The 14936-nt window shown below is 55.5% G+C and overlaps 1 protein-coding gene across 1 annotated transcript in view; it reads left to right on the top strand.

Annotated features, from left to right (window-relative positions):
• The window catches only part of STK24 (serine/threonine kinase 24), a 43029-nt gene that overhangs the window by 23568 nt on the left and 4525 nt on the right, over nt 1-14936 (top strand). The window contains 9 exon segments of the mRNA XM_049778636.1: nt 5203-5367; nt 5369-5434; nt 10772-10832; nt 10949-10955; nt 11118-11187; nt 11189-11216; nt 11345-11502; nt 13214-13399; nt 13924-14069. Of these exon segments, the coding sequence (XP_049634593.1) occupies nt 5203-5367; nt 5369-5434; nt 10772-10832; nt 10949-10955; nt 11118-11187; nt 11189-11216; nt 11345-11502; nt 13214-13399; nt 13924-14069 (887 nt within the window).

The following is a 14936-nucleotide window of genomic DNA, read 5'->3' as shown; positions in this document are numbered from 1 at the left end:
GGTGGTCTGGCCATGGGGCCTGGTTCTGGCAGACAGCCCCAGATTGAGAATATGTTCATACTGTTTCCTCTCATATGGTTTGGTTTTTGGGGCCGCAGCCAGCTTGGTTAACCCTGGCTCTGCACTCAGGAATAACTCCTGTGGTTCTTTGGGGATTGACTATATAGGATGCTGGAGATCAAACCCAAGTCACTCACATGCAAGGAGAGTGCCCTCCCGGCCTCATGGACCATGTTGCTTTGCCCTTGCGAAGGGTAGAGAAGAACACGCAGCAGTCATGTGGGTCTCTGTGCTGATGAGGAGAGGGTTTGCTGTCTTGGAGGGGGCTGAAGCCTGGGTCTGGGGGAGCACTCCAGGCTGCTCCCAGTGCAGAGTGAGAGACCGAACAGGGATCCACATCCTGAGAGGGCAGGGCTCGTGTGACCATCAGCAATTTTCTTCTAGTCTCTTTTCCCTTCTTGCTGCCTCCAAAACTGTGGAATTCTTAGCTGGGGGAATAGTACTGGTTGATCAGAAATGTGCCCCAATGCCTGGGGCTGGCTCTGTGGCCACGGGCTACGTGAAGACCCCACATACATCACCCCCACATATGCCAGGTGCTGTCTGGTCACTGCAAAAGACTTGATCCTTGCAGATACTCCAAGTCCTGGCCATTTAGTCCCTGGGACCAGACTTGTGCTGAAGAGACCATGCGTTTCGGGACTCAGAACAGTTTTCCCGACTCCTGGCACTGCTAACTTTTAAGTCCCCCGGGCAGAAAGGGGAGCTGGCACCCAGCGAGCAGTTGGTGGCCTCGTCTCCCATGTCGCCTATCGACCGGAGCCACACCCTGAGACAGGCCTGTGGCTTGGTTTCCCTGACTCGGCGGCCTGCCAGCCCTCAGCGTCCAGCCCTGCTGCAGACCTGAGGGTGACCCGGGCTACACAGTGTCTCAGCCGAGCCGATGAGGCGTGTGTTTCCCTGTCTGGGGCCCAGCTCGGCTCCACCCTTCTTGGCCCCCGCCGTGCACGGGCTGTGGGCAAAGTCCATTGTGAGGCCCATCAGGGTGTCGGGGTGTTTGCCAGGCTGTAGGGCAGCAGGCCGGTTTCAGGGGTCATTTGAGCCTCGTAACCAACCTGGAATGTGTCCCGCCCATTCATTCACCCAGGGCTTGCCAGGCCAGACTTCCTGGTTTCAGCCTGAGTGTCCAGGTCTGTTCTCTGGGGCACCTGAGGCCTCCTCCACCCCTGGAAGAGTCCAGTGGGGTCGCAGAGGAACCCCGGGCTCCCTCTGCTCCCAGGCTGCCCCAGGGTCCTGGTCTGGGGGGGTGGGACTGGGGAAGTGGGTGAGTCTGTCCAGTTGGGGTCCTGGGGACCTGGCCTTGGGTAGACCGGAGCTTGGCATTTTAATCAGAGCCTCAGCAATCTGCTGTTTATTCTGCCTGAGAAAGCTGGGCACCAAGTGAAGGGGTAACAGTTGGCAGTGGCTCTTTCTGGGTCTAGCAGGTTCCCCATCATGATGTTCTTCTTCCACCCCACCTTTTGTTGTTGTTTTGTTTTGAATCAGACAGATGTATTTCTCTAAAAGTCTGTCCTCAGCTAGAACCATAGAAAAGATGCCATAGGCTTAAACCATAGAAAGAGGCCCATCAGGCCAATAAAGTCACACACAGCACAGAGCCAGGGGGATTGGATTCTTGGCACTTTGGGTCTGCCGCCCTGACAGTGAAATCCACACAGCTGGCTTACAGCTGCCCGGCTGCTTTTTCATTTCTGTCCTTTGGTTTCTGGGCACTATCCGTTGGTGTTTAGGACTGACTCATGGCTCTATGCTTGGGGATCATATCGGCTCGGGGGACCCAATGTGCTAGGAAGGGAATCAAACTTGGGTTGGCCACCTGCAATGCAGAAGCACCTTCTCGCTGTATTCTCTCTCTCCTGTCCGCACCTGGCTTCCTTTTGTTCAAGAATCAACCCTTGCTGATGGGCTGGATTCTAGTAGAATTCTTGACCATGTCCAGGCCTGGGCACTTGCTCTAGGAGATGTGCCAGGGATGAGTTTAGGACCCAACTTCCTGGGAACCATCTACAGGGCAGCATTGACCTAACCGGGGTGCAGAAGACTGGAGAGTTGGGGAGCTATTCTAGACTGTTCTGGAACAGTCTAAAACTCACCAGATGTTTGCTCTTCACTGACTTACTTTGTGAGTCGAGTTTGGAGCCTGTTAGCTATCTTCGGAAGGGCCAGAGAGAGTGCGAGGGAAACAGTAGCCGGGAGGCTTGCAGGAGAAATGGGGGTACTGCTGATGAGATACCCTCTTTGGGACAGACAAGTCAGGTAATACCCCAAAGTGAGCTGCCCAGAATGTATCTCTGGGGCTGTGACTTCTGAGAAGCTGGGAACCCCTTTTCCTGAAGGACTCCCATAGATTATCAGCCTTGCTTCCAAGATTTTCAAGCCTTCCTAAATGCTGGCATCAAAGAATCAAGATTGAGGAGTCCAGTTGAGGCAGGTAGGCGGGTGCCTTAGGGACTGGAGAGAGTGGTTCTGCCAGCTAGGGGCCCAGGGCTGCCCCTTTGCAGGCAGGTTGAGGCGACTAGGGGATGGTGTCGGGGCTTAGTTGTATATTATCTTGTTTCTTCACTGCCACAGGGGCCCTGGCATTGGAGTCAATGCTAGTGGCTTTTTTTTTTTTGTGTGTGTGTGTGGGGAGGTTCTCAGTGGGGTTCAGGACCCCTCTCATAATTTCTTGGGTCTCCCACCCCTGCCCACCCACAGTTCCCTTTGAAGTCCTCGGGTTATCTCTTATATAGGCACTCCTATTGGTTCTGGGGGGCTGGCAGGGACAGGGTCTGACGGCCGGCTGTGTCTGGGGATTTGAAGCAGGGTCCCACATATGCAGGACAACATGCCTTGGGCCCACCAAGAGCTCGCTCAGGGGTCTGATGGAGGGAGTGTTCCGCCCTGGCTCAGGAATGTATCTTGCAGAAGATGGACGGTGGGTTGGGAGGTGCTGGGGATGCCCTATCTTGCCTACAGACATGAATCAAACAGCTATAATTTTTGTTCGTTTCTTTTTTTTTGGTCACACACAGTGGGTTCTTGGGGAAGAACAAGGAGGGTGTGGGCTGGAACCCTCCCTGAACCTTCTGTATTTGGTGTGCTCAGTTGAGCCCATAACTGTGACTTCCACTGGGGCTATGTCAAAGTTCTAATAGTTTTCCTGGTTTTTGGAGGGGCTGCCTGGCTTCCAGGCTGGCAGGTGCCAGGAGACGAGTGACAGACATCCAGCTTCTTTGCACGCCTGGCCGCTGGCTCTCATCACGAGGGTAGGAGGCGTGATGTGGATAAATTGCCCAGTAACTGCGGTAACTGCAGCCCCAGGGAACGCGATAGCTGGGAGACTCGGGGCTGCCAGTCTCATCTGCTGGCATTGAGTTGCCAGGTGTCTGGCGTAAGATCAGCGTGGCCATGCAGAGAAGGGGTAGGAAGCCCAGTGCTTGCCAAGGACCAACCACTGTCCTGCCGCTATGGGGTGGTGCTCACTACGTGTGAGTGACCTCACCGCATGTCCTAAAGGTCTGGGCCTGGGGACCCTGGCTTCTGCTCCCCAGGTCTGTGCACTTACTTGGAAGGATGTCCTCACACCTTCCTTCATGTTCCTGGACCACAAGTGCACCACCCTGCCCATCCACCACCCCTTAACCATGGGCACTGGGTTTTTGAAGTGTCTTGGCTTCCCTCCTGGACTGGTCTGCACCCCTCAAAAGGTTGGGTTGGTAAGAAGCTTGGGACAACCTAGTTCCTACTCAGAGAGGGGTTGCTTCTTCATTTGCCCCAGGTCCCAGCAGCAGAATGTCAAAGTGTGCATGGTTGATAGGAGTGCAGGCAATAGTTGCGTGGTCAGTAGGGGCCTGACCAATGGGGGTGTGGTCAGCAGGGCGTGGCGACAGGCTTGGCTTAGTGTGGGAGCCTGGCCTGTCATAGGGTGAGGGGGTGGCTTGGAATGGGGGCGGGGCCTCACACTGGGCAAGGGAGGGGCCAGGTGTGTATGGGGCGTGTCCTCACTGGATGGGGGGGCTGAATCTGGGGGTGGAGCCCAGAGACTCAGGTTTGCCTTGGATGAGACCCCTTGCTCATTTGTAAACCGGTGTGTGTCTCAGCCTCTTCTAAGGAGACAGGTGGGTGGGCTTTTGGGGGCTTTTTATCCTTCAGGGCCCCTTGTTCCAGCACCAGCCAGTGCCCAGGTCACCCAGGCAGCTGAGCGGGAAGGCCCAGGGTGCTGGGTGTGAAGAGGCGTCCAGGGCCCACCGGTGGGGAAGAAGATCGTATGGTGCAAAGCTCGGGTTTCTGCTCGGAGCTGGTTAGGATTTCTGCTCACCCTGTGCCCCGCCCGCCTGGCCAGGCTGGGGCTCTGAGAGGCGCTGGGTGGAAACCTGCCGCCTTCCTGATCTACCCTCGAAGCACTGTTTGGGGGCAACTCCTGCCAAGCTTGGGAGACCTGCCAGGGACCATGCATCCCTCGAGTGGAATTGGGAGCTTCAGGAAACGTTGTTTTACTTCTTTATCAGCAATTATGGTAACTAGTGGAAGCATTGGCTGGGGTCAATTTACCTGTGCCTGACTGTGTACTGAGGTGGGTCCCCAGCAGGGGACTCTTTGTCTCTGCAGGTTTTTCTGTAGCCAGGGCCCTAAGTTGCAGTCCTAGTGGGGTCTGGGCAGAGTTGTTTGTACCTGTGTTTCCCATGGTTCTGGGCCCCCATCGGATCCCCGACTTGGGCTCGCTTTGAGTTCTGCCACCCAAGGTGGCCATGGCCCACAGTTCCCCATGATAACAAGAGAGTGGTCGTTTTCCCTTCCAAGCGTGTAGTATCCCCATAGAGCAGTCAGTGTGGTTGGCTCTGTGTGCGTCACCCCACACACGGAGTGAATGGGGGCCAGGGAGGGAAATTGGTGAGACCCTCAGATGCATGTCAGCTCCGCTGTTTCCAGTTACGTTTTGTTCTCATGCTCTAGATGCTGAGGGTCCCTGGAGTCTTTGCCCATGCACTGGGTGGGGGGCACTGTTCTTGCTGTTGCCTTGCGAATGCAGACATCTCTCCTGGGTGGGGGTCAGTGCTGGGCTTGGGGCTAAGGGGGTGTGTGCAGGATGTGGGGGGGCTGTCTTGTCCAGAGAAACAGTCAATCCTGGCCCCTGAACCCCCGTGTTGCTCCCTCCTGCAGAACCTGAAGGCAGACCCCGAGGAGCTGTTCACAAAGCTGGAGAAAATCGGGAAGGGCTCGTTCGGGGAAGTATTCAAGGGCATCGACAATCGGACGCAGAAGGTGGTGGCCATCAAGATCATAGACCTGGAGGAGGCCGAGGACGAGATTGAGGACATCCAGCAGGGAGATCACGGTGCTGAGCCAGTGCGACAGTCCCTATGTCACCAAGTACTACGGCTCTTACCTGAAGGTGGGCACGAGAGGGGCTGGGCAGCTGGGATGATGCACTGTCTGCAGTCGTTAGTGGGGGCTGAAGCAGCCTCCTGAGCAATTGGGGGTGCTGTCTGTCGCTCAGGGAAGGGAGATCTGGGTGTGGGGATGTGGCATGATTTTATTTTATTTTTTAATTACTTTATTTAAACACCGTGATTACAGGTGTGTTCACACCTGTACAGTTGGGCTTTCTTTTTCTTTCTTCACAACTGTAAAGTTGTTCATGATTAAGTTTCAGTCATAAAATGTCCAACACCCTTCACCAGTGCACATTTCCCGCCACCAGTGTCCCCAGTTTCCCTCCTGGCCTCCCCTCACTCTGCCTACCTCCTAACTGCCCTAACTGCTCTTCATTGGCAGTTATAGGAGGGTATTGGCAGTTATATCCTAAGTCATCACCCCTTAAAGATACAGTTTTGTTTTTTGTTTTTTTTTGTTTTAGGGCCACACCAGCAGTGCCTCAGGGGTTACTCCTGGCTCTGAGCTCAGAAATTGCTCCTGGCTAGGCTCAGGGGACTGTATGGGATGCCAGGGATTGAATCCAGGCCTGTTCTGGTTAGGCTGTGTGCAAGGCAAACGCCCTGCCACTTTGCTATCACTCCAGCTCCTTTTAATGGTTTTGTGTGGGGTTTTTGTTGTTGTTGTTTTTTGGGCCCTTAAAGATAGAGTAATACAGTTATTATGTCTGGATTACTACACTGAGTAATTTGTTTTTTTTTCCTGAAAGGGTTGGTGTGCTGTAGTATATAACACATCAGCTTGTGTCTTTCTCTGGACCCTTCCTTGTGTTTCCAGTTCCTGGACTCAAACTTGCTTTACCCAAACCCAGAGATGTGGCATCTCCTCCTGTGACTGTTGTGGTATAGGGAGCTCAGGAATGGGACTTCTCCTGGGGCTTGAGGGGAACCCCAGGGGTCTGCCCTAGAGTATGCCCACATCTTTGCATCTGAGACTCACTCCTGGGAAGGCTTGAAATGCTCTATTTGCTGCTCTGTTGGGACTCAGGTCTGAATCTGTCTGCATCCTGCACACCCCCATGTCACCACCTTCCCAGATGTGGGGGGGCGTCTTCTGTTGGTGCCAGGTCTGAGTCCTGAGGGAGGCCTGCTTGGTGCAGACTACGATGTGCCTCCCAAAGGCTTTGACTATTCTTCATTCCCAGACATTCATCTCCTCATAACCTTGGGGCTCAGGACCCATGGGGGCTCTTCCTTCTGCCCTGATCCTGTCCCTGGGAGGCCTTTGGTCCTTCTGTCCTTCTTGCTCCTATATTCCTGCCCCTCCAACTCTATTTTGGTCCCTAACGTTCTGCACTAGCCCAGCACATTTGGGGATATATCCCCCTCGTTCCCACACTCTGGGGAGTGGCACGTCATGTGAGGCTGGTCCATGGGGATCCCTTGAAGAGCACTTGGGCTCTTTCCGGGTTGAGATCGTCATGAACTTGGCCATGGTGTACGTGCTCTCCATGCACCTGCTTACTGGGCTCTCACATTTGGGGTGAGCCCTGGCAAGAGGGACTGAAGGTTGGCTGCGTCTCGAGCCCCCTTCCCCCACGTCTAACTCTTCTGCATTCACTCCTGTGGGCTGCACTCCAGCCTTGGTGTCATGGTGGAACGCACTTCTCCTGGTTTCCATTTGCCTTCGCAATGACAGTGAGAGTGTTTTCCTTATCTTCCCTTCATTAGAAAGGGCTGGAGGTTCTCTGGGGTGGAAACCTGAATATGTGGCTTCCGGTACTTCCCAGGAAAGGGGCAGCTGTCTCTGCAATGAACCCCAGAATGTTGGTATCCCAGGGGAAAAAGAACTACACTCTGGGCCCAGACCCATGCGGCTGTTCTCTGTATCTATCTCTAGCTTGACCTGTTGAGGGCATTCTGGGTCACTGAGGTCTGTCGCTACTTCTTTCCCCATTTCGCATATGGTACTGGGGGCACCAATTCAGGGGTTCTTCTTTCTTGCCCAGGCCCCGTCATTGCTTTTTGTGGGCAGGTGCCACACATCTTTATCCACAATGGCCAGAAGGTCTGTCTCTGTCTGTTTGCTCCTTGGCGGAACCACAGTGAGTGCTAGCACTGGTGCTTGGACCTTTATGTCGAATCTTTTGGTTTTGGGCCACACCTGGTGGTGTGCAGGGCTTACTCCTGGCTCGGCACTCAGGGACCACTCCTGCTAGGGTTTGAGAGACCATATGAATGCCAGGACTTGAACCCTGGTCGACAGCATATAAGGCAAGCTCAGGCCTCTCTGTCCTTCATTTGCACCTCTTTCTCCCCTACCCCCTGTTCCTCCGTTCTGAAGGCTTTAAGGTTTTGCTTAGCACTGATGCCAAGTTTCTGGTGGAACCAGAAACTTGAAGCCGAGTTGGGCAGGGATAGGGGGCTGCTGCCTCTTGATTTTCAAGATTTGATTTCTGTTGGGCTGTGCGGCCCCTTGCAGCCGTGCTCTGAGGCTGATCCTAGCTGGGTGCTCAAAGCCCAGGGGTCCTTGTACTGGTGGGGTCTGAACCTTGGGCCTTGTACATGACGGGATCAGGGAGTCACTGAACTTGGATGATCTTGGGCTGGAGAGATAGTATTAAGGGTTAAGGTGTTTGCTTGGCAGCCCAAAGGGTCCAGCACTGTATAGGGGTCCCCACTGAGCATGGCCAAAGGTTTCCCCCTGAAGCATTGAACCAGGATTTGGAGTGTCAGAAAACCGAAGCAGAAACTTGGATGCCCTCAATGGGAGATGCGCCAGGATCAAGCATGGCAGCTGGAGTGACTGATTGTGACCCCAGAGAACAACGTGGGTTTTATGAGGACACCCCCAACCCTCTGCTCTGTTTATGTGTTTTTTCAACCGCACCCTATGGTGCCCATTTCTTGCTCCCAGACGTCCCTGGGGGGGTCTGTGTAGTGGTGGGGGCAGGGGTCAGAGTCCAGGGCGTAATGAATGCAGCTGAGCCTGTATCCAGCTTCATCTGTTCCCTTGGCAAAATCAAGGGGAGGCTCCGGATGTCACAGGCGCTTCGGCCCAGCAGAACCTTCAGCACAAACCTCTGAGGCTGGTTGATGATGCTGACCAGCTCCCTGTTGCCTGCAGTGTAGCCTGAGCTCCCGGGGCCCTGTGAGGAGGAGCAGGGCCATGTTGGGAACACGGTGGGCTGTGCAGTGTCACACCATCACTCACAGGGAAAACCCGGGGCGCTGCCCGCCATGGGACAAGGACCAGCTATACTTTCTGTGGTTCTGGGTGGACCCATGGGTGTCTGTCCCCTCCCGCTGTCCCTGTGTGTGGTCCCTGGGCCAGGACGGAAGACTCCAGGATTATGGGCAGTCAGCGGCCTCCAGTTTGTCTCTGGAAAGTCCTGCAGAAGAAAAGGCCCCAGGGTCCCAGCCCGCACCCACTGGACTGTCAACCTGTGTGGCGTCACTCCTGTTTCTGCCTCAGTACATGCACAGTGGAACTTGGGGGCTTCTGGGCACTGAGGCGGTGTGCTTGTGAGACCCCATTGGTCTCTCTGCTCCTGAGTTTATGGGATGCTTTTGCCTCCCCAACCAGGCCCCTTGATTTGTGTTTTGTGTGGTTCAGGACTTCTCCAACCCCTGTTCTTCCTTGTCTGGCCTCCTTGAGCCCCCACGAGCCACGCCAGGTTTCCCCAGTGATCCTTTCTCTGGCCATCCCTTGCCTGATTGCCCTGCTGTGGTGGCTGACAGCTCTCACTGGGACTGAGGATAGTGGGGTAGGCTCCTGGCATCCATGCCTGGGTATCACCTGCCTGCTGGCATCTATCTGGGCAAGCTGCTCTGTGCATGCCGTAGACTGGGCCCTCTGAGCCGGCCACAGCCAGTGACTTAAGGGTCAGGAAGGTTGGCACACTCCCAGGGTACCCAAGGGAGAAACTGAGGCAGAGTCTGAGAAGACCTGGTCTTGAGGCCTGGGCAGGATCAATGCCACCTCCCATGGTGGATTCAGAAGATCTGTGGGGTCCCCCCATATTTTCTTCCGCTTACCCTTGATACCCCCAGTTCCACTCTGTTCAGCCCCTCTTTGTGGCTCCTGGGCTGGAAACAGAAGTGAGCCAAGCTCAGACGTGGCGAGGCCCGAGGCCGTCCCCGCCTCCTCATGAGGTCCTGCAGCTGAGTCCCTGGACAGGAGGGGAGCACACAGGGCATGTGAGGGTCCCCAAGAGTCCCAGGACAGGAGGGCACACCCCTCGCTTCTTCTCACTTCCCCATCTTACCCCACCCCACCCCCCCACCTTCTCACTTCCTCCGTGGCCGGTGCCACTAGGACTGAGATAGTGCTGTGTGTGTGTGTGTGTGTGTGTGTGTGTGTGTACGTGTGTACGTGTGTACGTGTGTACGTGTGTGCGCGCAGGCTCAGTAGCAGCCTGGGCACCACCAATATCACCCCCCACCCCCGCCACCTGTCATCTGTGGTACTGATGAGGACCTGACCCCGTTGTCACCCACAGACCATCTGTCCTGTGTTTGCTGAGGGCCTGGCTCCAGTATTCTCAGGCCCGTCACCCTGTCACCGCTGTCCTCACATGACCCTGGGGAAGGAATGAGTATGGGTCTTGCAGTTTGGAGAAGGGTATTGGACCCCATGGCTCGGCTCGGTGCTACGCATGCTCCATGGTTTTCTTGTTGCTGACCAGAGCTCTGCTGTGACTTCCTGGAGAGAGTTGGAGAGGGAGGAGGGGGCTGGAGCTCCAGGTGGGACCGGTTCCCCTGAGATGCAGATGCAGGCCTACTTTGCTGGGGTTCCCTGAGAGGAGAAGGCAGGTATAGGCCTGCCTTTTTCAGGGGTGCCTGACTGAACTCTGGTCTGTTCTCGACCCAGAGATGGTGAAGATCAGGTCCAAGGTCAATAGCTGTTTCCCCAGGGCGCCCCCTGGTGGCCACCAGCATGAATTGTGCACCATGGCCTGCCCGGGCAGGCCATAGAGATGGGCTTGATCCATTTGAGATGGTCCATTTGTCTCTGAGGCCAGCTGTTTCGCTGGCAACTGGCTAAGAGTCATTTAGGGCCCCCAGTTCTTCCCCAGGGACACTAGGCTGAGCAGCAAGTCATGGATGTGCCCACAGTGGGGGTGGTTGAATGGTTGCTCCCAGCATCCTCCTTGCCAACCTGCCTCTGCAGATGGAAACGGCCACAGTGAGGGGAAGACAGTATGGGGAGGATGGTGTGGGCCCACGGTGAGGGGTGGGCATTCCTGGGAGTGGGATGTGTGTGTGTGTGCAGGGATGTGTGTATGTACATCCATGTCCCATCATTGTCCCCTGTCCCACACCCAGCTGGACCTCATGTTGTTTCTCTCCTGCAGGACACAAAGCTATGGATAATAATGGAGTACCTGGGTGGAGGCTCGGCCCTCGACCTGGTGAGTGCAAACACCCTCCCTTCCCTGCCTGCCTGGGTCTGAGGTTCTCCCCTAGCTCCCCATTAGGGCTCCAAGCCTGCTTCTTCCATCACCATGTGGCGGCCGCTATTGCCTCTCCAGTCCCTGGGCTGCTGAGGCATTTCCATAGCGAGCTCACACACGGCAGGCTGTAGAGACTTTTTCGCTTCGTCCGATCCCCATTCATTTCTGGAGACTGTGTCATCCTTGCAGACCTGCCCAGCCATGACCCCCCCACCCCCCATCCTGTCCCCCTCTCAGTTGGAGCCAGGCCCCTGGATGAGACGCAGATCGCCACGATCCTACGGGAGATCCTGAAGGGGCTGGACTACCTGCATTCGAGAGAAGAAGATCCACCGAGACATCAAGGGTGAGCTGGGTGCCGGACAGGGCGGGGTGGGGCAGGCCGGGTGCCCAGGCTGGGTGTAGTGCTGGGTTGGGTGCGGGCCTGGCTGGTTTTGAGGCCGGTGGGAGCTCGCATCCTGTTGTGCATTGCAGCGGCCAACGTCCTGCTGTCAGAACATGGTGAGGTAAAGCTGGCCGATTTTGGCGTGGCCGGTCAGCTCACGGACACGCAGATCAAGAGGAATACCTTCGTGGGCACCCCTTTCTGGATGGCCCCTGAGGTCATCAAGCAGTCAGCCTATGACTCCAAGGTGAAGCCCGGCCCGTGGGTCCCCATTTCCAAGCTGTTTCTCCCCCCACCCCACCCCACTCTTGTCCAAGTCCCCCACCAGGCTTTCCGGGGTACGTGGGAATCCCACACCTAGGCTGCATTGGGCCTGGGATGTTGGCTCTGGAATAGGTAAAGACGGGGCCTTAGGCTTGTGGGGTGCTCGGTAAGAGTGAGGGCCCTAGCCCTCCATAGCTGACCCCAGGCTTGCTTGCCTCACATTCATTTGCTCCAGGACTCTGAGCGGATCCTTCTCTTGTTACTACATTTTTTTATTCTAACACTTAATGTGCGATTTACTTAAACTGGGAGTTGTTCAGATGGTCATTTTGGGGATTAACTGTTAACACCAACCCCACCACCAGTGTGACCTTCCCCTTCACCAATGCCCCCAATTTTCTACCCTCCACCCCAACCTGTCTCTTGCCAGTACCACTACATTTACTTTAATATTGTTTGTGACAACATGTGTCAAGTGAAATCAAGACTTGACTCCATAAGGATTCATTCGAAATGATTGTTTTATCTTTCCATGGATTTACTAAAGTCCTTGAGGACTTACTGAGCTGTGGTTGGTGCTAGCTGAGCTTCTGTGTTTTGGTTTAGGCTCCCTGAGCTTGGGAGATCTCTATGAACTTTCCCATCAGGTTTGCTGTGATCCTACTGGGCTGACACAACTCTAAGATATTGAGTCATAAGGTCTGGGATCTATTGATCTGGAACAGATTTGGTGTCACGGCAGTTTGATAAGGTTAAATCACGAAACTGGACCCTTTCTGTGAGAGCATGTTGGGTGTGGCGGTGGGCTGCTGCGGTCCATGCAGAAAGGGGAACCTGCTTCCCCCCTGTGAGAAGTCTCAGAGTTTTCAGGCCAGTGTCCCTAGGAAGAGTCAGTGGCTATCATTTTCTTTTGGAGCTGGGCCGTTAATCTGCCGGAAAATTATGCCTATAGGATATTGGGTTTTTGGATGGTGGGTAGCTGTTGGGGGACTTGGCCCATTCCCATTGAGTGGATTCTTCTCTCTCCGAGGCATCTCTCCTACATCTACTGGGATATGTGTCAGTTGGAGGCTTGGTGGGGGGGAGAGTGAGAGAGGAGAGAGAGAACAGCTGATAAGACTCTTGCTTTGCAAAAAAAAAAAAAAAAAGACTCTTGCTTTACACGCAGCTAGCCCAGGCGCCACATATGGTTGGTCCCCTGAGTACCATCAGGAGTTGCAGCCAGATGTTGTGCAAAACAATAACAAAAAAAAAAATGATTGAGGCTCTGGGTGGATTTCTTCCTGTCTAGGCCTTGTGGGATAGGGGGGTGCTATTGTTGGTCATGAATCCAGGCCAGCAATGCCCAGTGACTGCTGTCTAAAGCACCTGCTTGTCTGGTCCAAGCTGGGCACTGTCACTCCTCAGGCTGCTTGCTGTACCCCCTTTTTCAATGTGTCCCTGGTTACAGGACGCATTTCACACAGCCATCGGCAAGCAGGCTGCTTGCTGGGCCTTGCCAGGAGGTCTCGTTACTGGCTGGAGGGACAGGGACAGGGGAGAGAGTCTCACTACTGGGACGGGCCGGGAACCCGGACTCTGGGTAGGGCTGAGTCTGGGGGCACTCGGCGGTGTTGGCCCACCTGCCCTGCACTGTCTTTTGGCGGGGCACTGGTATATGGGGCCTGCCCGTCCTCAGCTCCATGTCCTTTCAGGCTGACATCTGGTCCCTGGGCATCACGGCCATTGAGCTCGCCAAAGGGGAGCCGCCTCACTCGGACCTGCACCCTATGAAGGTCTTGTTCCTCATCCCAAAGAACAACCCCCCGACGCTGGAGGGCGCCTACAGCAGGCTGCTCAAAGACTTTGTGGAGGCCTGTTTGAACAAGGAGCCCGGCTTTGTGAGTGCCTGCGCCCACCCAGCACCTGTGCCCTCTCTCTAGTTGCCCGTGCCCTCTCTGACAACCTTGCTTTGCTGAGGGTGGGACAAACTTCCTGTGAAACCCTCCCCCCCTTATGACCTGGGGCTGGTGGAGACAGTCCGTTCTGATGGGAGTGGAGGGGAAAGCCCTTTGTGATGGGCGATTCCTAGAATTGGACCCTTACCTCATCACCGCACACCCTGTTCCCAGCACTGCCTCATGGTCTCGAGGAATCTTGCCATGCTTTGGTGGTGATCTTGGGGGAGACTGCCACAGTGTCCAGGACACCCCCAAACTCAAACCTTGTGTCTGCTCAGGAAGCTGCCACAGGTGGCGGGACTCTAGGGCCGTCTGAGGGAAACTGAGGCAGCGTCGGCTCTTGGGGCTCTAGTTGGGGGAGGTGTGATCATTTCAGGGTGGGTGTTCCCCATAGCCTGGGAGCACCGAAGGGAGCACAGTAGGGCGGCCTGGACCTCACATCTGTTCCTGGGCTCGGTTGGCAGAGACCCACCGCAAAGGAGCTGCTGAAGCACAAGTTCATCATCCGCAACGCCAAGAAGACGTCCTACCTGACGGAGCTCATCGACCGCTACAAACGCTGGAAGGCTGAGCAGGGCCAGGAGGACTCCAGCCCCGAGAACTCCGACACGTGAGTCTGGAATCTGTGGGTGTCCAGGGTGTGGGGGCCCCGGCTTCCAGCTTCGTTGTGTCTGAGCTGAGTCTGGTCTGGGTCCTCGGAGTTCTCCTTTGGGGTGTCCCAGGCAGCGTGCTCTCTTTCTGCTGAGTTAGTCTTGGGTGGTCCCACAGGGCACCCTGGGTCCTTGGGGGCTCTGTCTATCTGCCCACCAGATGCTTTTGTCCATCACCACACCCTTGCTGTCTAGACTCCCTGACACCTGAGTGAGTCAGGGGGTAGCCTGGTGCCATAAGGGCCCTGTCCCTCCCAGCTGCGCTCAGGGTTTACTTCTGGCTCTGTGCTCAAAAATTGCTTCTGGCTCAGAGGACCATATGGGATGCCAGCGATGGAACCTGGGTCTGTCCAGGTCAGCCACATGCAAGGCAAACTCCCTACCACTGTGCAGTATACCACTCCGGCCAAGCCCCCACTTTCTGTGTCAGAACTAGCCTCCCAGAAACTATGATCCCTTGCTGGAGAGATACTAAACTGTCTTTGTAGTGTGTGTGTGGGGGGGTATTTACAGAGGTAGGGCAGTGCCCTAGTGATTTTGGAGCTGAAGGTGTCTCCACAGAGTGGGTTCTGAGCACCCTGCAGTACTGACAGGGGTGTGGGAGTCCTACCTACAAAGGGCTAGACAGGAGGGAGCAGAAACTCACAGGGAGAAGAAGGGGGGGGCCGGGGAAGTGGATGATGGGGAAACACCCCACTGCACTGTTCTGTTCTGGGATGCAGCTGCCACCCTCGTGAGTGCCACCATCTTTTTATGTTTGTTTTCGGGTTATACCCGGCAGTGCTCAAGGGTTACTCCTGGCTCTGTGCTCAGAAATCGCTCCTGAC

This window comes from Suncus etruscus, chromosome 8 (genome assembly GCF_024139225.1).
Source record: "Suncus etruscus isolate mSunEtr1 chromosome 8, mSunEtr1.pri.cur, whole genome shotgun sequence".
In the NCBI taxonomy this organism is placed as follows: Eukaryota; Metazoa; Chordata; class Mammalia; order Eulipotyphla; family Soricidae; genus Suncus; species Suncus etruscus.
This window is presented reverse-complemented; position numbering and strand designations above follow the sequence as displayed.